Source organism: Mastacembelus armatus, chromosome 4 (assembly GCF_900324485.2).
Source record: "Mastacembelus armatus chromosome 4, fMasArm1.2, whole genome shotgun sequence".
Taxonomy (NCBI): domain Eukaryota; kingdom Metazoa; phylum Chordata; class Actinopteri; order Synbranchiformes; family Mastacembelidae; genus Mastacembelus; species Mastacembelus armatus.
Genome location: NC_046636.1, coordinates 9,991,649 through 10,014,077, shown reverse-complemented (window position 1 = coordinate 10,014,077; position 22,429 = coordinate 9,991,649). Strand labels below are relative to the sequence as shown.

General features: G+C 40.9%; 1 protein-coding gene across 8 annotated transcripts in view; it reads left to right on the top strand.

Annotated features, from left to right (window-relative positions):
• The window catches only part of ephb3b (eph receptor B3b), a 232,883-nt gene that overhangs the window by 171,149 nt on the left and 39,305 nt on the right, over positions 1-22,429 (top strand). For 7 of the 8 annotated variants that reach the window (XM_026323112.1, XM_026323110.1, XM_026323105.1 and 4 more), the window contains exon 1: positions 5,841-6,574. The exons of the other annotated variant lie outside the window; for it this stretch is intronic. In XM_026323112.1, coding sequence (XP_026178897.1) covers positions 6,511-6,574 — 64 coding nt within the window. In that variant the 5' untranslated portion in view covers positions 5,841-6,510. Of the gene's footprint in view, positions 1-5,840; positions 6,575-22,429 lie in introns of those variants that run through there. 8 annotated transcript variants of the gene reach the window in all.

Sequence of the window (22,429 nt, the reverse complement as noted above, 5' to 3'; positions counted from 1 at the left end):
TAAAGCTTGGTTGGGGTTAGGGTAAGCCTTTTACTGGGGCTGAAAATCTTCATTTACAATTGAAAGCCTCATGTAGAGTGAGCCTCAGTTGCCACAGCTCAAAGCACATGTGATCACTTTTCCACCACTTCCACCTCAATACCCAAATCTCCCACCACGTAGCGTGCCCTTTCCAACAGCTGCCTGTTTGTGTATGTGTTCTCTAAGTAATCCTGTCACAGGGGCAAGGTTAGCTCTCTCACTTTTTTGTCTGCACAACATGTAATTTTCCTCCTCAGGCTGTTTGTCAGTTATGTATGCGTGTGCTTGCATGACACAGTGAGCCTCATACGTGTATGTCTGCGTTTATCTATGACTGTCTGTCTACCCAAATGCCTGCCTGTCTGTGTTTCTGTCGACACAAAGGCAGTGGGGTCGGGATGGTGGGAGGTTGACTCATAAATCTGCAGTCAGCAGAGACAGTGAAGTATATCATTTCTCAATTAGGTAGAGAACGTGCTGAAAGGTGATAGATACTCACCAGAGACAGACAGTAGCTGGTTGTGGCAGAAGTTGGGGTGTTGGTGGTACGGGAAAAGGAGAGTAGGGGGTTGGTAAGGAGGTGCTGATTTACAGCGGCAGGACTGAAGCTGGAGGCAAGACAGTGGATGTGGTGTTGGGTGTGTGTGTGTTTGTGCTGGTGTGTGTAGAGGAGGGTGAATGGTGGTGGTCTTAAGAGGGGGTTTGGTTGGGGCTGCATTTGTGCGGCAGTGTTAAGTGCCCGGTCACTGACGAAGGCCTGGAGGATTAGACTTCCACCCCGCAAAACTCTTGTGAACAGCCCCCCTCTCTCCAACACTCACACACATGCACCTCCTTTCTCCCCGGATTCCAGCTTTGAGCCCTGGTGAGATTCTCCAGAGCCACCCACCACCATCTCCCCCTCCACCATTACTACCAGTACTCCTTTCCTGCTCACTCACACACATACCGGTATTAGTGTGCATACACACACACACGTCAAAAGACACTCTACCATAACCAACAGTTCACCAGTCCCTCAATATTGCCAGAGTAAAGCGATCCTCTCACACTCACATCCCATTAGTGGTGCTATTATACCAGACCCTGACATAAAAACTGGGTCTGGTGTAATACAGAATCTGTGTGTGTGTTTTAAGTCTGCAAGAGTTTTATGCATGCTAGATGGCTTGAATGTGCGTGTTTGTCTCTGAGCATGTGACTGTGAGGGAGGAAGAGAAAGTCTTCAGTTTAGGTTTTTGTGCGTTTGTGTATATGTGTGTGTGCTTGTGTGTGTTGCCTTTTAAGAGAGAAAGGAGAGACACTAATATTCAGGCACGAGATGAGTGGGAGGAAGGATGGATGAGGTTAGCAAGGGTCTGGTGAGGGCACGGTAGGTGTAAGCTTGAGAAATTTCCATATGGCAATAAAATGTCTGCCACTTTGCTTATTGAGTTTCTAATGTGTGCCAGGTGCTTCCCAGGAACACCTAGAGGACTATTTCACTGTGTCTGTGTACAGTATGTGTTTATATGTATTTGTCTCAGGTCGCATTTGGAACAAATTGTGGACTTCAAACCAAATCAGGCACTCTTGCCGGATAAAATTTCTGTCTTAAATTTGGTTTCTAAGAAGTTGGATTCAGAATAACCCAAATGCCTTCTTGTCCTCACTGAGATTATATTATAGGCTGAATGTAATGGAAATGGTTAGTCTCCAGTATGTTTCGGTTATGGATAATGGTTATGGTAAACCTTCAGGGAAAAAAAAAAACTCAACTCACCAGCTCCAGAAATAAGTTATCTGTGTGTGCCGGTGTGTGTTTTCAGCTCTAATCTTGACAGCCCTGTTACAGTAATTATATAACTGTAACAGGGCTGTTCATACCGTTTTACTGCTGCCATTCATAGGCAGGAAAGCTCTCAACCATCAAACCAGAACCAAATGACCCACACTACAAAACGCAGGAAAATAAGCCTGCTCTATAAGATTTGTAAAAACCAAACCATAGCTGTAAAGTACAGTTAGTGATTTATTAATGTGTACATTTGTGTCACTAGAGGGTGTGTTGGTTTATACCAAGTCCACATTTATGGTTTGACACACTTATTTATTGCACTGTCAAACAGCTGGGGGTTCAGGAATTCTGTAAGAGCTACCCCTAGTAATCTTTTGTTTAGCATGAACCAAGATGTTTGTTTTTTGACCCCGACTGGTTTAACAGACCCTAAACCAGGATCTGTAAAACTCCAAATACAAAATAACATTTGAAAGTTATTTTATTTTTATAGCTGATTTTTCTTACATCTTTTTTACAGTGTTTTGTAAAGCAGTCAGAAGCATGTGGGGGGGGGGGGGGGGGGCAGAGGTGATAGCAGTGAACTCTGTGCTTCTGGTTGCCCTGTAATGGCGACCAGGCAGGAGAGAGCTAGGGCTTCAGTGGTTTTGGCAACAAACGAAACAGTCTTCTTTGAAGCCACCACAGATCCCCTTACCCACATTGCTTCACTTATAAAACAATTTTCCTTTCAAGCAGACTATGTCATTGTGAGGTATACAGGAATTCATATGGGAATCTGCCAAATTTTGTCAGCGACTTCAACCCTCCAAAATATCTCGACTAAGTCTGAGGCATCTTTGAATGCTTCTCGGTGTCTAGATTAGAAATGTTTTAATATATCCGAACCCAAATGACAAAATTATTCATCACAGAAAACATGAAAAAAGCAAGAAAGATATGTTTAGCATTGACAAAAAAAATTTATTTTAAAAATACAATTTACCATCTTATCTTTATATTGTGAAAAGCAGAAAGCTGAGTGGTGTAATTGCTACTTTTATTTTCTCAGTCACTTACTGTAGAAAATAAAGTTGTCTCATATCCTGTGGATATGATATTTCTAAGATTTCTAAAATCTGTTATCCCACATGCTGAGCTTTGTAACCAAACAACAGCAGTAACATTCACGGGAGCACACCAACAGCAGAAATTATTCTGCCATTATGTTTCTTTTCAATTAGAATTTTGTTGGCCTGCTATCAGATTTCTGTTCACAATAACAGTATGGATAACTAGTTCCCGTAGTATCATTTTATTTTTATAAACTTTTTAGTAGAAGACTATATTGTGTAATGAAAACAGAACCAAGTTTTAAACAGAGTGAAATGCTGCTTTGAACAAAGAACTGGAAAACTTGTAAAAAAAGTTTTTAATTTACCCTCAGGAGTTTAATCTGTTCTTCATATATCTTTTTTATCTGATATCAGCCAGGTGGTCACTCCAAATCCCTAAACAAAAAGTTAAATAAAGGATCTAGAGCAGCTTTAAATATTTCATTCCATGGAGTCCAACACTGAAAGTGGAAACACACCATGTCAATGCCAATTCCAAAAGCAGAATTTCTGTTTTATTTGTGTTACAATATTACAAAAAAATTATGAGTTTAATCTGTTTGAGTTTTTCGTTCTCATTTAAGTAAACAAACAAATTATCTGGGAAACCATAATGCACTGATGTACAGTGTTATTGTCTTTTTTCACTCCATAAAAATATTATTACTACCAATATTATTGCCGCTTGTTGAGAATGAACATTTCTGCCCTCCCACATAGCTTGGAGATAAATGTTGAAAAAAAAAAAAAACATAATAATGTAAATTAGAACAGATGAAAGTGGGAGTTTTAAAATACTTTTCTGGTGAAAATAGCAACAGTTTCTCTGATCACAAGTAATATTCCAAGTTAAGTTATATAAATTTGCCAAATGGTAAAATGTTAACTCTTAAAAAGTTTTATTACCAGCTGTCTCTGTGACAGTGGCAACGCTGACACATAATACAGGCAGACGTAAAACACACCACAAGGTTACATCTATGTGCACATCTCAGGAAATGGCATCCAGTCACCTTTCAACTTTACACTAACATGCCAGCCAATTTGACTTCACTTCACATTTTACAGGTCTAGTCTCCCTGTGACATACCTACCAGCCTTCTTCATACACCTGAAAAGCAGGCAACTAACTGTGTTGAAGTGAATCGAAGTGATCTGGCAACATGGCAAAATCCCTTACATTGAATCTATTAATTAGATGCTCAGATCTCCAGTTTTTTCTTACATCCAAATACAACAGATGGCACAGTATTCAGCATAATAATGTACTGCATTTCTGCTGTATGCCTCCTAATGCTGATTATACAAGTTCAGTTTGTCACACTGTACAACTGTGCCTGTCACCTCCAGCCCTGTTATATATTACATTTTGTACCAAGTAAAAAAAAATAAATAAATAAAATGAACATGAATAAAATATTCTTCATCATTAAAGTATCAATATTATTGAAATTTCCCATAAGCATCAGGAACAATGTGTATTGAGTTACACTAGGCTTTGATTTTGCCCTCACACCTCTAATTCTTCATCAGTTCAGAGGATTTTATATGAGCGACCAAATGGCTATTTCCTTTGATTTCAATCACTATAATGACCCACCCCAAAACTGAAACATGTGCACGAAGGAAACTTTTTTTTTTTTTTTTTTTTCCTGTGAATAAAATATCATTTATATTAATGACTGCCGTTTGGACTGAAAGGCGTAACTCCTGGTACATTCCTTAACTTTGTTTACAACTGTTTTGAGAATAGACTGGAGCTCTTTCTGATACAGTAACTCAGCCGTAAAGGCAATGAGACTGGGGAGAACGGCTGTAAAAGCCTGATCGTGACACATGCCCCTTCTTCAACTTATTCAGCGAAGAGGAAAAGTAAATTGCTGCTCTGTAGTACTGTAAGAAAAAAAAAACTGCCTGATGCCTGTTGCTCTGTAGATTAAGTTAAATATCGCAGTGTATTTACAAGCAAGGGATTTAAACAACAGCAGTATGATGTTCTTCTCTACTAAAAGCTTCGATTCTCGTGAAGTTTCTCAACTGTATTACTTTTCATTCATCAGAAAACGTCAATGCCTTAAATCGAAATTAGTGGAAATATTTTTCACCGGCACATATTTCAGAATGGAAGACTTTAAATTATATTGTTTTCATACATATTTCTGAAACGAAGTCTACAATATAAACGCGTTGTATTTGGTAATGTCACATTATATACTCACAGAAAATCTCAAAATGTACGAGGTGCCTTTTTTAGATTCGGAGAAAACTTTCCACGAGGATCCACCTGAGCTTTTTAGCGGAAATATCGAGAGCTTTGCTGTCATGCATGTGGGGAGAAATTTGTTTTTAATCACAGCCAAAACCTCCCTTTCTCCTTTATATCGAAACGGAGCGACCCGCAGGGGGGCGCTGTGCGTCCATGCCTCTACATGGGGCTGGGACTCCCAAAGAATGAAAAGGCAGAATACTGATTTCTGTGCAAATACGCTGCAAAAAAAAAAAAAAAGAGGCAGCATGGGAAAAATATTTAGCTAGTAATTAAACAATTAATGTAAGGTTTGAGAGGCCTGGAGAAAAATGCATGTGCGCACCAAGTCAGCAATGTTATTGAGACTATTGAGTTTTTCTATTTTTGGCACAAAAATGTTTGAAATCAAGTGTCTGGAAGAGAAGAGCGTCTGGTATGCTGCCTTAATTGGGCGGATAAGTGAAATGAAGACTGCTTTGTAAAAGGATGTTCACGCACGCTTGTTTTAAACGGACAATGGTTTTATTTGGATTATAAATATGAGACTAAATGACTGCCAAGGTAGAGTTTTTTTATTAGTGCAACTCCTTCCATCGTAACCCCTCCTCCTGGTGCCCCCTGCTCTCTCTCTCTCTCTCTCTCTTTCTCCCTCTCCCTCCGTCCTCAGTTCTCCAACGCCGTCTGTGCTTCATTCCAGTGCACAAGCCGAGCGAAGCAGACGGTTCAACACATCAGCCAAAGCCGATAAATTCGCTCAGGGAATAAACATCTATAAACCGCACGGCTGTTTCTATACGGGAATAACACTCGATCGTGGACGCATGTGAGCGTGCACATGCCAAGCTGGGACTGTACATTATGGTTCTGACACAAGTGCTGCTATCTCTGCCTCTGCTCCTCTGACCACACGCACGCACAAAAGTCTTTGGGTCTCCTGGAGAAGGCTCCCGTGTCTTTTTTTTTCTCACTGACTGTCTACGAAGTATATGCTGGGGAATATTCTCCGGATGGTGGCCGCGCAGTGGACTACCTGTTTTCAGCTGATCCGCTCAGCGCGAGGGGAAGGGACTGGAAGACTTTTCGCCCGTTGCCTTTTCTGTCGTGTAGCAATGCACGTTGGAGATCACTGAAGGGCTGCAATATTCACACCTCTTATACCTAGGGTGTTATTTCCTCCGAACTCTCGCCTTTATGTGTTTTGGTGAAGGTGGCTGATACTGGTTCTGGAGGCTTGACGCAGTTGGGACTGGGGCTGGGACAGGGACTGGACTGGGACGGGACTGGGTGCGTGGAGCGTCTGATCACCCAGGATATTGTGTTCCCTCTTCACTCTCTCGTGGGTCTATTTACATGTCCGACCTGACCGCCTTATGACAATGGATTACTTTCTGCTTTTATGCAGCCTTTTGCTGCCTGTGGTGTCCGCCGTTGAAGGTAAGAAATTTCATCTTCACACAGTCTTATGCAGAATGCCTAAAGGGCAATATTCCTCAATACCAAGGGAGCCAGCACCCTGGCCCCTCAGAGGCTGCGCACCGCAGCGTGTGGGGTTCCTTTATTCCCAAATTCTTCGTTTTGTTTCATCTCGGAATTAAAACTAACGTTTCATTTTCAAAGCGACCATCTGGTTTGTTTTTTAGGGCTCGCTGGTGGCATTATTGTCTTCACGCGTCAGAGCGCTGTGGTCGCAGGTCTCAATACACAATTGTTATGCGCGTCAGCGAAAGCTCATCCATTTCAATGCAACTTGTGTATTTCTTTTTGTAACATCAGCTATTGCCGACTGCTAGTGCTTTCTCCGTCACTTTAAGGAAATTAGCTCCACACTGTATCTCATCGGGGAGTCGCGGCTCCAACCGCCCCCCACACACTTCCCCCCAGGTCGGGCGGCGTGTATTTTAGGGCTGTGTCAGTGTGTGGCCTTTTGACATGTGGATTCTCAGTTTAAGTCTAAAGTATACCCTCGGAAAAAAAAAACAATATAATAATAAGAATCTATTTTGATGATCGATTCATTTGGAAAGCTGTAATTTTTATCTAATACATTCAAAATATCAGAACGTAGTAAATGAATTCAAATTAATCGTTCATTTTTCTTTGTGATATTTTCATTTTTAGTTTTTGTTCATGGTTTTCTCTGAAAGTGGCATCGATTGTTTATTTGCAGTTCTATTTTCTAGCACTTGCTTTCAATAATAAAGCCGTCTGTTTTTGGCTGAGTGTTGATGTTTGTCGTGCGTAAAATCTATGGGAGAGTAGCTCTCTTTTTTTTAAATCAGCGGGACGGTGTCCCACTCTTGTGCTATTTCTTCCCCACATTTTGACATGCCCCACTCCGCTCTGTTTGGGGAAATGTGAATAAGGAATAGTGGAAATAAGGTTGAAAGGGGCCTAAAGCTTGAAATATGAAGCTGTAGCCCAGACGAGTCTCCCGGTTGGCTTGTGATGCCAGTAGGAAAGTAGGACAGTGGGCCACTGGCTCAGTAAACGCTTTTCTCTCTCTGCTTCTTTCTCAACTTGTCCGCACAATATGTTGCGTTTTTTTCCCCCTTATATCAATAAAACAAACATCAGTGGATACGCTGCCTGCATACAGTAGATACATACCCCAAAATGGCAAAATCCGAAAACTTTTGCTCTAAAATTTACCGTTAATTCATTTAACTCCAATTGAAACTCGTTTTAAAAATTCAACTAAATCATTTCAAAGGAAGCTCGGCCACACACAGCACCACCTTGCATGCGTTGCAGTGAAGTCTATTTCTCAACTTACTTTCCAGTGTCTTGACCTTAATTCGAGGAAACAACCGTAGGCCTGTGTCAGTCGCTGCTCAGAAAAGATCAGGCTGCTTCTTCAGCTCTTACGTGAAATCACCGTTCAGAATAAACTGCTTCGGACACAGCTGCTGTCTCTGTCAGGACCAGGGGCAAAGCATTGATAAGTACCTATAGCACTGCAAATAGGTTGAGGCTTATCTGATAAGAGCTGTTGTTTTATTGTACGTCTTGATAACAGGGAAAAGTAGTAGGCTGTGATAAGCGCTCCAGTATCGAAGTGACTTATTAGCGCAAAGCTCCTCATATTAGGAACCGTCAATCAAACTACTTTGGACTTTGAATAAAATGGTGAATAAATTAACGCCCTACTCTGTAAGTTAATGCATGAGCCTAGAATTACGTTTTCTGATATCAGCTTCTCCTGGACCAAATTGTTTTGAAACTGTTTTTTATTTTACTTGGGACCACCCCCCCCACACACACACCACTCTCAGTGACCCCAGTAGGTCACCGGACCCCAGTTGGAAATCACTGACTTAAAACATATGCTTTAAATGGATGAGTGGATTCTTGTTGTGTAGAAGCCAGGGGCTCCAGAGGTAGATACAGAGAGAGAGAGCGAGAGAGAGAGAGAGAGAGAGAGCTGTTGTTTTTCTTGACAATAGCAGCGAGTTGGCTGCGCACACACTTGAAGTTGATGTATTTTGTTAGAACCATCTATTCCCTACTTAAGTGATCCCATAAATTGTACCCAACTGACCAGACTGGGGGTTTACCTTAGCTTTTAACACAGCTCGATGATTAATGGCCTCTGTTTGGGCTTCTTCTGGAATCTCTAGGTTTATCGCTATTTAGAGAGAAACAAGCGGCCTGGCGGTGAAAGTTTTACCCGGCCCCACCGTGCGTCTCTCCGGGTCCCGAGGTCACACAGCCTGAGGAAAAAGCTGTTAATGAATTCATGTTTACTTTTCTTTCTCACTGCTCCAGTCTCTCTTTTTGTCCACATCAATTCTTTAAACCAAAATGCAATGGCTAAACTCAACTTCTTCATTCTTGAAAAATGTCGTTTGCTTTAACTGTGTCATTATGGACCTATTATACCATAGGTTCTGCCTGTTTCTGAGTGCCACAGTGGCTGCAAACATTAAAACATATCCATGAGTCTGTCTATACACTCGACTTAACTGATTTGGTGTCATTATGTGACAAAATGAGACCCAAAAGTTTTTGCACAAATTTTGGGTTCTAGTCCTAATAGTTTTTCTGTGGAAATACGCAAAAATAATTCAATATCCAGGTCAGATATTTTATTTTTATTTTTAGATTTTGTTAATCCAGTTTAGCTATTTCATATGTTAACTGATGCCCTGAGTCTCTTCTCCTTCTATTAGATAATCAAATTAATCATGTTTTTCTCAAAATGACAAGCTGATCGTTGCATTGCTGGTGAGGTCAGGATGTTCCGTGGCCTCCCTGGATGTTAGACAGATCTGTGAAACGTCGAGCTGCTGTCAGTGTGCCGAGGAGACAAATTGCGTCGATGACAGTTCTGTGTAGCGCACAGGCGGTTTGGTTACTCTTGGGTGTAAATTACTTGTGATGGAGGGGAGGAAGCACAGAAATAAGGTACGAGCATATAGGCAACATAATGATATTCCAGGCCACAGAGCGTTTAGACTCAGTTCAATCCCGTTTATCTCAGTTTATTGTTTTAATTAATCCCTGCTGTACATTATAGCATTCTGTTGCTTAGAATTTGCATAAGAAGATATATTACAGTTTCTTACCTAGACTGTATGTATTGGAGGGAGTTTCGGGTGGAATAACTTACTCCGGGACCCGGAGCTCAGTTTAGTTGCCACTTGTGTTTATTGAAAAAGTTTTGTGTGTATTTATTATGACAGAAACTGACAGCAGCATCCCGCTGGCACTCTAAACCCAAAACCTTTTACGATGACTTCCACTTCAGTCACTTTTCACCGGGAACAATGATCTGTCCAAACTAAGACAAATGTGCTTTTATAGTCTCAGCTCAGGGTTCCCCACAATCTCCACTATACAGTGTGTTTTTTTTTTTGTTTTTTTTTCTTTGTTTGTGAACGTATATTTGGTGGAGTGGTTACGCACAGCCAGAACCTTCGCAGCGCACATGTTTATGTTTTTATGTGGGTGAGATCACACCTCCACAGGAGCTTTCCCGTCACTGTTTGCTGTTGGCACATTTCTCATCAAACTCTCTCCTGATTTATTCCTCCCTTGTTTCTCCTGTAGCGGAGGGGGTCCCTCGCCGCTGTCATCATTATTTTATTCTCAATATCATCGGTCTTTGTGAGGAAGAGGAGGCTTATAAATTATTATTTTTGATTATGTTAATCACCACTGTAGAATCCAGTGCCCAGAGCAAACTGAACAATATAAATAAACTCGATAAAATAGACTCCCACATGTATAAATTCTAATTTAAATGAGAATATTTAACGTGATTTTGAGGAAATACTGGTAAATGCTCAAGGTTTGTATATATATATATTTTACCTCTTACAACATTATAATAAGGGGGAGCAAGCTTGATTAATGTTCGTTCCTTTTGATATATTAATAAAAAGTAAAATACCTAACTTCTGGACATAAAGGCAGCATACAGGCTAGTGAGGGCCCCATCTTGCTAAAAATCAATTACAAATTATGGTCATGAATGTAATGTGGTCGTCTTGTCCGGCACACTTGCAGTCCGAAGGCCCCAGATTTTATTCCTGAAAGCAGCATCAGTCTGTGTGGCCAGAGCAGGACGCACAGACAGGCTGCTATGTTAAACTTTACATCAGGAGCACTTCGGCATAACATTCAAAGGCAAATTACTGAACAAATGTATTTAGAATCACAATGAAAGTGACAAAGGGAACTATTAGTGGCTCTTTGGTGGTTATGGCACGGACCAATTCAGGGCAGAGGTGAAACGTGCTAAAGAGGCGTGAAAGCGAATTTGCAAAATAAAAGCAAAGTCATTCTTGCAATTCTACTAATGAATCACTGTCAGGGGCAGTGTAGAAGTCAGCGATTCTATCTATCTATCTATCTATCTATCTATCTATCTATCTATCTATCTATCTATCTATCTATCTATCTATCTATCTATCTATCTATCTATCTATCTATCTATGTTTATTATCAATTTTTATAATAGTAGGCTATTCAAAAAGAAATGGATAATTTCTAATTATGAGAAATATGATTATACAAGAAATATAATAAGCGATGGTCGCACCAACACAACACACACAGACTGCGCAAAGTGTCAACTGACGCGGTCTTTATTGATCGAGCAAATCAGCGCTACTCAGCCTTTTAAAACCGCAGAATCAGGTTTGATGCGGGAGACTGCCTAGCTGTCAGCTTACTAGAAGTAATTACCAATCCATAAGGATATTTATCAGTGTATCCTGAATCAATTTGCAAGGCAAAAGATGACTTTGCCTACCTTCAATAAACACGGATGCACACTGGCCTCACCAGGTCTCTGTCTATCTAATGATAATAATAATAAATTGTTATAGACTTACAGGTACTAGAAGCTAGTTAGAGTCATTTATTTGATGAACAAGGAAATAGCTTTTTTCATGAATCTCACCTCCAGGCAGAAAGCTGTATTATTAATTATATATATATATATACACAGACATATATAATAGCTTTTTAAAAAAAAATACATATATCAAAATATTAATATAAATTTTCTAAAATAAACATATCATTAGTAGTAGTAGCAGTCATAAAAATTCAAATCTTTTTGTATCTCACTTTATATATTTAGAGAACTACATACAGTTTAAATATAATAAGTTATCTTTGCTTTCATTAATTATATTTTTCTCATTGGACGTATCTTTAAAATTCTAATATGTGCTTGAGAGGAACAAAGACAAGACAAGAGAGACAATAAACAGCACCAGTGCATCACCCTCGCTATTATCCTGGTGTATTGACCTCGACTGAGTTCCCAGCTACTCGGTAGGTCATATGCTCGGCAGCAGCCATGTTGAGCAGATGTACAGTGACTTAGGCTGAGATTGGTGTAAGGCGTTCAGGAAGAAGGGGGAGCAAATGACGACATGTTGGGCATTGGGGTGGGATGATATTGGGGGAGCAGTGCAATGGTGGTTGGGAAAAGGGTTGGATTTGGATCAGAGGCCCAGAAAGCAGCATAGCTGACAGACTTTACAGATGCAATGGGCCTGCGGGAGTGCTCATGTGCAATAACTGACGGTGCGTGGATCAAATGGCGGCATGGAAAGATTCACCGAGCTGGAATTTCACATGTCGGCAAGCAACAGCAGTGTCAGGCCTGCTGGGGCCTTCACGCACCTACAGCAGGACAAAGCAAGATGACCAATAAAAATATGGCTGCAGGGATGAAGACAGGGATGTTGCACGCTGTGGGTGTTAGTGACATGCGGTTAAATCCTACCAAACTCCTATGTATTTGTCAGCTAAAACTAACATTTAGATATTAAGGTCAGCGATTATGTATATATCTACAAAATAGCAACATCTCTAAGCAGATTTTACCAACACACCATTGAGTTTAATGTGGCCATTTATATGACACCAATGCAATATAATTGTGACAACATGCAAACCCATTGTATCTTACCACAATTAATACTTAAACAAAATCATAATAATGTTGCTTGGTGTCATATTAAAAATGTTGCTGTCTTTCTCACATTATTGTTTCAATAGCTTTATAATTTGTCTATATAATTGTGCCTTAGTCAATGAATAGTTTGTCAGAGTATCATCTTCTAAGGACATATTACTGGAAAATTTCCAAAGCTGGATGTTTGTATGGCCATTTTGTATATGACATTTGTGTGTGCAGTCCATCCTGGCATCCGACAGAGGGGCCTTGTGGGATGGCAGGTCTTTGACACCCACTGTTGAGAGCAAGCAAGGGAGGGCAAATGTGTCTGGGCCTGCCCACCGCACAGACACACTGCTGCTGTCTGTAGTCAGCCGAGCAGAACAAGGGAGAGAGACACACACACCCACACAAACACACACACAGCCATAGGGAGTGAAAGAGAATGAGAGGAGAGATTTTGAGCTCACAGGGAGAACTAGATGGGTGGTATACTGTATGATGGGGGTTGGAGTATGTGTATATATGTGTTTGGGACATTTCACAGTTCGGGATGTGTTTCTGTGCATGCTGCTGGAGGTACAGAATACCCAGGTATGCCAACTCCATTAATTAGGCTTAAGGTGAATTGATTTAAGTAAATGGAGATACCATCATCCGTTTTCGTCATTGTCCTTGTCATTAAGAGCTAAGGTTCAACTTAAACACCAATACTGAATTTTTAAATTTGAATCAGGTTAGACAAATTGTGTATTTTATACCTTTATTCCATATATATGAAAAGGATTTTTTTTCCATGTGTGAGTAGTTGCATGATGGTGGTTTCATATTGTTAAGCTAACTCAGACAGGCAGTTTCACCCTCTTTCGTTCTTACTAACTATATAAATGACTTTCAAAATACTGACGAAATGTATGAAATAATATTAATGGCCATCAGAAATGGCATTTTATAGGCCCTGTCTGCACCGGATGTCCATAAAGTGCAGCTGAAATTACCATGTGTCAAAATGTCTAGATTATAAGTGAGTTAAGACCTGCCGTTTTTCCCACCCACGCTCAACCCACGTCCTCTGAACCCTTTCTATAGGTCACAAGGGAGTCTGTTTGCATGATTTTTTCGGAGGGCTGACTCCCCAAGGCTAGTCTTGTTCCTTCTCAACAATAGCTGTCTTAACACAATCAAGCTCCAGGGGTTATCCTTTTCCAGTGGTGAATAAAAATACACTGAAAGAGGATGTGTATATTTATAGAGGCCGACTGTGCAACTTTCCATGGCTCGTTGATACATAAACATTCACACAAACAGACCAGGTCAAACGCGCAGCCTGAGACAGGATCAGTGATGCGCTTGATGTCTTTTTGTCATCGTGGCCAGCATGCAGATCCAGGCAGTTGTGCTATTTGCAGGTAGGACATGGAGCACTCTTAAGAGTTGACTAAGAGCCTGCATGGACATGCAACTGCCATTATGCTATTTATCTCTTGGCAAGCACAGGAAAGGCAGGCACGGTAAAAGGACCACTCGAGTTTTGAAGTATGCAGTTTAGGGGGTTGCAGCAGTTTCAGCCACCTCCCAACATTTCTTTACAGGCTATAGACTCTTATAACAAGTTTTGCCGTTGGAGCAGAAAGAGATCTTTGATATTTGTCTTTAAAAAATGGCCAGTTACATCTGTCTAGAGACTGGACACCACTGTAAAACAGTATGCCTTGAGGCCACATCACCTGGTTTCAGCCTTTGCTGGTCTTGTTAAATATAAGAAAAAAGGGATGAGGGAAATAGGGAGGCACATTTCTTTGTTGAGTTTAACAAGCTCTGGGTGGTTGATGGTGGGACTTTTTAAGGTACTGGGCCTAGCTCCAGGCCTTGTTCCCTTCGAGAGCAGGAAAACAGCTTTTGCTAATTTTCAAACAGCCATCCTGAGTAAGCCTATGTGTGATGATAGGAATGGCTTCAAGGGAATAGCTTAAGTCATGACTGATGCAATTGGCTCAAATGTCCACTGTAATTAACCATAATGTATGTGTGAGAACAAGGGTGGCTTAATGCTGTATATTTTACTTGGTAAGGGGTCTGTATGTGAGTGACCCCATTCACGAAGTGTGGTGCTGCAACAGGGCGCTATTACACTTTATTCTGCAGCACTACTCATCCTTGGTGTCAAAAACACTCACCACCTGCACTTCATCTACACTTCAAAAGGGCTGCAGGCAAGAGGAGGGGTCCTCAATTCTATTAAATATTTCTTCCTTTCTCTTTTTGTCTTCTTGGAAATGGCAGATGGTTTAACCAGACCAATACTCTATCAACAGTGTATCAAATTGTCTCTGAACATCTTAAACGCACTTTCTTCTGCACAGCTCACACGATGTGAGTCCAGTGTATTTTAGTCTCAGACGCACCAATAACACGACCTTTTGTCAAGATATTTACATAATCCCCACGGTTCCTCGCTGCAGTGTCCTGGAGGCACTGCCAGCTGTGGGGAGCATTTATTTAACCTCAGCTCAAGTTGAGTGTCAGTGACACAGTAACTCTAATGTTTAAAGTGTAATATTTAGAGGACAATGAAAGAAGGGTCAAAAAGCCTAAGTGGCTATTATTAAGGCAAGGATTTCATGGGGGCAATCTAGCAAATGTTGAGGTGTTGCTTTTGGCCTTTTATTACTCAGATGGCCTAGCACCTAGCACCTGTCCATTTGGTGGAACTGTAGATGGCAGATAAATATAAAGTGATGTGTGTGTGTTGGAGGGGGCAGGGGGCACCATGTGAGTTTCATGGCAAACTCACACAGATGCATAGATCTGGCACTATATTCAATTTTTATTTTATACAGGACGTTTTAAAATTATGTTCCAATAATATCTGTTCTTACCTTGAATACTGTACATAATTCTGTTTTAAATGCACTTTTCAGTGTGTAGGTCTGTGTGACATGATTTTTGCTATGATTTTTAACAGGGAATTGACAACAAATCATGTGAACAGCTGATTGCAAAGTGCAAGATGAAAACACCAGACAATATTGGCTGACTCCCTCCCTCTGTAAGACATAAACACCATCCTTTTCTCCTCTCACACACGATGGAGACCCCTTCTAACCCCTCAACAAGCACATTTAACACACATGAATAGTGACAGTTGCTTAATCACACAGCCGTGCACATGCATGCACAGATTACCTTCACCAGATACACATGCATACAAGCCCTGACAAAATCCCCACCCGTTTCTTAAGGTCAGAGCCCACATCCATGCCCCTACTAATGAATCAATCAGCTGGTTCCATTCATTTCATTGCTCGTCAGGCCCTATCGATCATCCCCTTTTTCTATGTCCCAGCAGAGCAGCAGGGGAGTGCAGAGATTGAGAGAAGAAGAGGCTTGAAACAACCACACAGTTCAAAGACTCTTATCCATTTTGGTTTTTCAGAAATATGGCATTTTGATGGTGTGTAGCAGTGTGAATCAATGTGTGTGAAATGAAACAGAGAGAACGGATTAAAAAAAGATCAAGAAGGCAAGACGTCTTCTCCTAGAGTTTATATATGATATCTGACCTTCCTTTTACCTTTGCAAGATTGGTGTGTTAGCACTGTGAATTCCACCATCACAGGAAGGCTAGACATAGCAGGAAGTGGATTTCAGCCTGGTGAAAGCTCATTTCCAGGGATGCCCCTTCTTTGCTATGATGCATAAACTTCCCTGCCTTATTCTGGCATTTGAGCCTGTAGCTTGGATACGTGAGCGATTTTTATGGTGAATCCAACTCATCATGCTCCACTCCCCCACCAACTGAGTCAAAGTCAGAAAGGTTATCAGTTATTAAAGTATCTCAAAGTTGGAGCTGTGTGTGTGTGAGGCCATGCAGAGTTAGAAAGAGAAGGAGGGAAGAAGAGAGGGTTCTCATTTTCAAAAGCCACTTAGTTCTATTTATTGGCCAGCCAGTTCATTTCAAAGGGTGTTGAGAGAAGCAATTCTGCAGACCAGAGGTTACAGGGAGCCAAGGTCATTTGAGTTAAGGTTAGATGATAAAGGGTGGAGGAAGGCAAGTGGGAGGCAGAAGAAGAGAAGGAAGGAGTGTGAGGAGCTGAGTAACAAGGCAGCAGGAGGTCCTAATATTGTGAGATCCCACTGAGCAGAGAAACTGCAATCTCCTGACTTGGACATTTGCCACCTATCTATCATCCAAGTCTCCACTTTAACACCATGCAGCTTCCTCCTACATACAGGACTATACCCAGGAAGGTAGATCCATTGCTCTCCACCAACTCTTTTCACTATCTTTTACCCACAGTCTATTGCTCACACTGGTCCTATATGAAAAGTCTAGGCTTTGATGCAGTCTGGTTGGAATCTGCCAGCAGTTTTTAATAAATATGACAAGCAAGCCAGTTCTGATCAATAGAAACACTGTGTGATGATTTCAGGATGCAATCTCTGTTAGTGTCAGAATGGGTGAGACAGTGGCAGATGGAAAAAATTAATTAGACTTGAGCAAAAAGCAGAAGAGGTGAGTGAGTAAACCAAAATCTTATGAGCTGTGACTGGAAGATTACCATTAGCCAAGCATACCTGCTCACAGATAAATGCCTAAAAATGTTTAATTCTGCAAAACTGGATTATGATTGGAAACAACACGGGGGAGGGGGGATTTTCAACATACAGTTTTTTATAGCGTGGCCAAAGTTTCCCTTTGGTTCAGATAATTACTGATTTATGTGAACCAGTATATTTTATTGCTGCTTGATTAGAGGAAGTCTCAGGTTGTATAACTACAATGTGGTTAGCACACATTAATCAGGTACAACCAACAGAGTCCCTACATGTATTGTGATAGGTAAACAGTTTAACAAGAACAGAGCCCTTCAATCAAGGCTTTCCACCAAAAAAATTGGGTATTAAATAGAATCCTTTCTTTCATATGGTGTTTACCTTCCCTTTTTCCACCTCCCTCTCGCTCTCTCTGGTCTTGTCCTTTTCACAGACTTGCTCTTAACCTGTGATCTTTCTGCCCCCTCTTTAACTGTCATTCAAGTCCTTTGTTCTTTCATTTCATCTTTTTTGTCTATTGTCCACTCTTCTGCACAGTGGACATTGCATCTTGCATCTTGTGGTATTAGTTTTCATTCTCTGTTATGTCATGCTGTGATATCAAAATCCCAACAACAGAAAGCAGCTGGGAGACAGATGCTATTTACTGCTCCGAGACCCTTTGTTGTCGCCTCTTGAGAAAGTTTTGACTGTCACAGTGACTTCCCCCATGGTGTATTAAGAGACAGGAGGCAGTTAAAAAGTATGGCAAATTCACGTCATCCTCGCTTATTTCACTGACCCAACTTGTTTCCTGGATCTCATGAAGGCCAAATGACATCCTGTATACAAAAAAAACCAAAAAACCAAAAAATTGGTTTCAAAGATTGACACTTACGTGGCAAGACTGACATTCACTTTTCTTTCGACATGTCATTGTTGCCTTTGGCTTTTTTAACAAAACGTGTTCCTGTCAGCTTGGACAAAAGAAATGATTAGTGCAGAAGGAATGTCTACAAAAAAGAAAGACGAGAGTGCCTCAGAGTGGGCTGTAATGTAATATGTTACTTCAGGAGGCAGAGGGTGTCTAAATGTGAATTGCATGAGGTGTTTGGGTTTTAAGTACCTCAGCCAAACAGAGTGTGAAAACAATCGACAGAGACATGAAAGTGTGAGCGAGAACACACAGAAGGGTCAGATAACCCCTGGCCAGATGGGGATGGCCAAGTGAACAGGAGAAACGTTGTGGAGTGACTGCAATGTTTATCCCACTAGTGTCAGGAAAAGGCTACAAAAGCATTATCCTCTGTGCCACTTTTGGCCTCTGTAAATCCCCAGGGGTACAGGAACTAAAAGGGTGCTGATGATTAGAGATTCAATTTAGCTTGCCATCAATCAATGCCACCAAGATAGACAGGCTCACTGCCGATAGCCCATCCTTGCAACCAGATTGGTTTTGTGCCTCTGGGGATTCACGCCATTTTTTCACGCTTTGTTAATTAAGCGACCAAGCTGCCCCTACACTTATTTATTTATGAATCTTGGCTTCGACTGGTACTGGAGACCACTTGGTCTCCCCTAATTAGTCCCTCACTAATGGCCCTGCTTCCAGACAATCCATACAATCTAAACCCAGACTGCTAAACCCCATTCTGTCTATGCACACAAGGAACCGTAACACCCATGTGACCTTGATGTTACACAAGCTATGGTGTCTGGACTTATCTTTCTGTGGTACCTGATAAAGTGCCCCACAAGGGGTAATGAGGTAACACTTAAAAAAATCAATTTGCATCTGTCTGTCTAGCTAATTTCTCACCTGTTTATTAACCCAAGAATAGAGCGGCCGCATGTCCTGTGACTCGACAGTCATTATATATGGAAGAGAACCTGAAGAAACAGCAGGGGAGGCTTCATGTTGGTGAAATATTAACACTTTCCCAGAGCAACAAAGGCTTTAGAAATTTAGCTCTTCTATGATTCATTAATATTTGCACCTTCTTTTAAAAAGTGGTTTGATGCAAGCATGGAAACAATGTATGTGTACTGTTGACTTCATGACACCTTTTTTAATGACGTGTTCTAGTAGCATGACATCATTTGAATAACCCTAAACTTATAATTACTCTAACTACCAATCAGTCCTGCAAACACCCCACCCAGAAGCGTTTTTCCCTTCCTTTCATTGAAGTCACTGTTCAGGGCCAGTAAGCCCATCCAATGTGGCCTTGTGTGGTGTGGTTTGAATCCCATAAACACTGGTCCAGAGTCAGATTTACTGCCCAGCAGCCCTCGGGATTCATTTGTATTCTACCCACTTTGGCTGTTTCAGGGTCAGGGCCGATGACTAATCAGGTCAGTGCCGATCCACACCCTGTGGTTGGAGCATTACCAACCCCAACTAACTCACTTGGACCACCATGAGGTCTGGCTTATGTGCTTGTGCGTGCATTGAAGGTAGATGGAACACATATGAGCTGGATGGAAACACTGATATTTTTGGTGCATCTTATTTCCCATGTCTCCAGCTGGCGAGAAAAACAAACTCGTACCTCGTTGTTGTTTATTCCCTTCAGATTGTATCGCCATGGGCCACAACAGAACTGAACCCAGCGAAACACGTGCTAATGGGTGAGCTTAGGCATAAACATTGAGATTGTTATTTTTTAACTAGCTAAATTTGCCACCGGCTGTGTTAAAAGGATCACAATAAGGCAGGTGAGTGGGTGGGGGAAGCGTCTGAGAAAGTTATGAAAAAGTTAACCATTGCTTCTCTTAAATATCCCTAGTGCGAAGCAAGGTTCCCCATACTACTTTGGCCTGGAATTTATAAGTAGGTGTTCATGTTTGCATGCATATTTGAAGTTGAAAAGATCCTAATAACACGTTTCTTCCCTGATCTTAACCACAAAGTAGCTTCACACTTCAGCACTGTTGATACTGCTCTTTTTCACTGACAATTATCCCATCAGCCTCTCTGATAGCCAAATTATATAGAACAATATTTTAAAACTGAGTGGACCATCTGAGGATAATGTTTAAACTGACAGTTGATTGCTCCTTTAGTCTGATCTTTTTAACCAAAGGTAACACCAATGACTTTCTGTGTAACTGCACACACAGTCAAGATAATAATGCATATTTTAGATACAGAAAAATGTAGGTGTGCAAACATGCACTGTGTGTCAGCACATAAATCAGTGGGTGCCTGGCAGTCTTGTGACTAGAGGCACTGTGTGTATGTGTAGGTAGTTGTGGTATGGGGTAATTGGTGACACTGTGCTCCTTCGAAACTGCCATCTTTAGTTACACATCAATGAAGGGTGAATAATACATTAGCCAAGGTAGCCCATGTTCCTCCTACATATCCCAAAAGAGACAAAGAGTTGGAAGGGTAGACAGATGACAAAATGAAAAATAGCTAAACCATATATCTTCTATAAAAAACAACCTAAAAGAGAAAAGATATTTAACCCAGAGCTCCCCATTTCCTCCCTAATCTCATTTGTTATCCACATCATTCAGCCACATCAAACTTCAACCTTCCTCACTTCCTATTGGCATCATATCCCTCTCCACCTCCCTCTTCCTGATGTACAACCAGCTTTTTTTTTTGGCTTAGATTTATGCTGCTGTTTAGGTGGTTTAAGGACAGCAGGACACCTTCAGATGAAAGAGGAGTTGAGGCATAAACTCTAGGCCAGTCAGCTGGCTTGGATTTAGCAGACCTGCTGGAGTGTGTGAGGGTCCTTGAACATGGCTCGGTGATGCAAGTGGTTCTGCAATCATGTGAGATTATTTAGACATCCATCTTACTAGGACGATGACAGGAAGATTTTGTGTTTGTGTATGTGTATTAGAATAAGACAGAACGCTGTTTTTGTCTGTCTATGTTGGCTACTGGGGTTTGCGTGTACGTGTGTGTAGAACGTCTGCATTTTGGGATTTGTGTCCTTGGCAGTCTGTCTGTTTTTTTGCGTGTGTGTGTGTGTGTGTGTATATATGGGTTTCCGTATGTGTGTGTGTGTGTGTGTGTTACTAACCACTGCATAATTTATTCCGTCTTTCTCTGGTGTTGCTGTCTGGGGCCCTCTGTGTGTCATGCCCATGCACAGAGGTCTTTATGTAATTGAAGTGGGCTTTAGAAAGCCCCTGCCATATGGGCCCTAGCAGCATTAGATGTCTGTCTGTCCATCCGTCAATTTCTTTTAATTGCCCAGGGTCAGGATTCTGCATCTATCAAGTGGTTTCTCCATAGGTTAAATACATTAATATGTAATAAGGTTTGGGACCTTATCAATCCCTGACCATGGCAATGAACAGATAATGCTGAGCTAGATTGAGAACAGGTATGCCAAGAGAGAAAACTCATTTGAATTACACAATTTTTTCACCAATTATTCTTCCTCTACTTTTGATTTAACATAAAGTTTGGGTTCAAACTAATACCATTTTTCAACAAAAAGTATATTCCATTATTTTTCTTTTAAGACTAAACTGACGAGCCAAAAACAACACATTTTTGGAATTGTGGCACTAGAATAAATCTTAGTATTGTTTGTAGTATAAATGTGTGTCATAAAGTTTATCTCTCTGTGTATTGTAAAGTTATACAGGCAGGTTCCTGGAATCTGTGTGACACACCATGTGAAATGTGTTTTAGAAGTTAGAGGTTGTCAATTTTCACAGCAGTGATTTTGGTGATTATTGTCATTGTACTACTACCTAAAATAAAAATCATTTATTGAGACAATACACTAACTAGTACCTCTGAAATCTAGAAATTTCTTCTCATCAGCTCATATTTCTTTCCTTCAAATTTCATCATACCTCTAGAGTCGCATAAGGGTTTTGTTGTATTTGTTGTCAGAGGGCTACAGTTTGCATTTTTATATTCAATTTATTCCTTGCAGAGCTGGCAATCTAGGAACTGAACTTTATTCTACCGTACTGCTACACTTTCAAGAAGCCACTTTACAAGAATATAGCCTGATGGCTAAAATATAAATGTAATGTACATGTAAGGTTATTCAGATATTAGCATTGACATGGCCATGTTTTAAGTTTTTTATGGATGCTCCTGGCACTCTCTGTGTCTGTCTCCTGACTGGTTCATTACTGGTGCTTTTAGCTGCTAAAGAGGTGAAGTGCATTTGCACAGAGGAGGTCTAACAAGTCAAGTTATTACAGCAGCCAAGTGTGAGATTAATTAACTCAATTGTGATTAAGAATGTGGGTCCAACAAGAATCTAGGTGGAAGTGAGGGAAGAGAGAGAGAGAGAGAGAGACTGATAGTGTTAGGAAGCACTTCCACTACAAAACAGATCAACGTGATT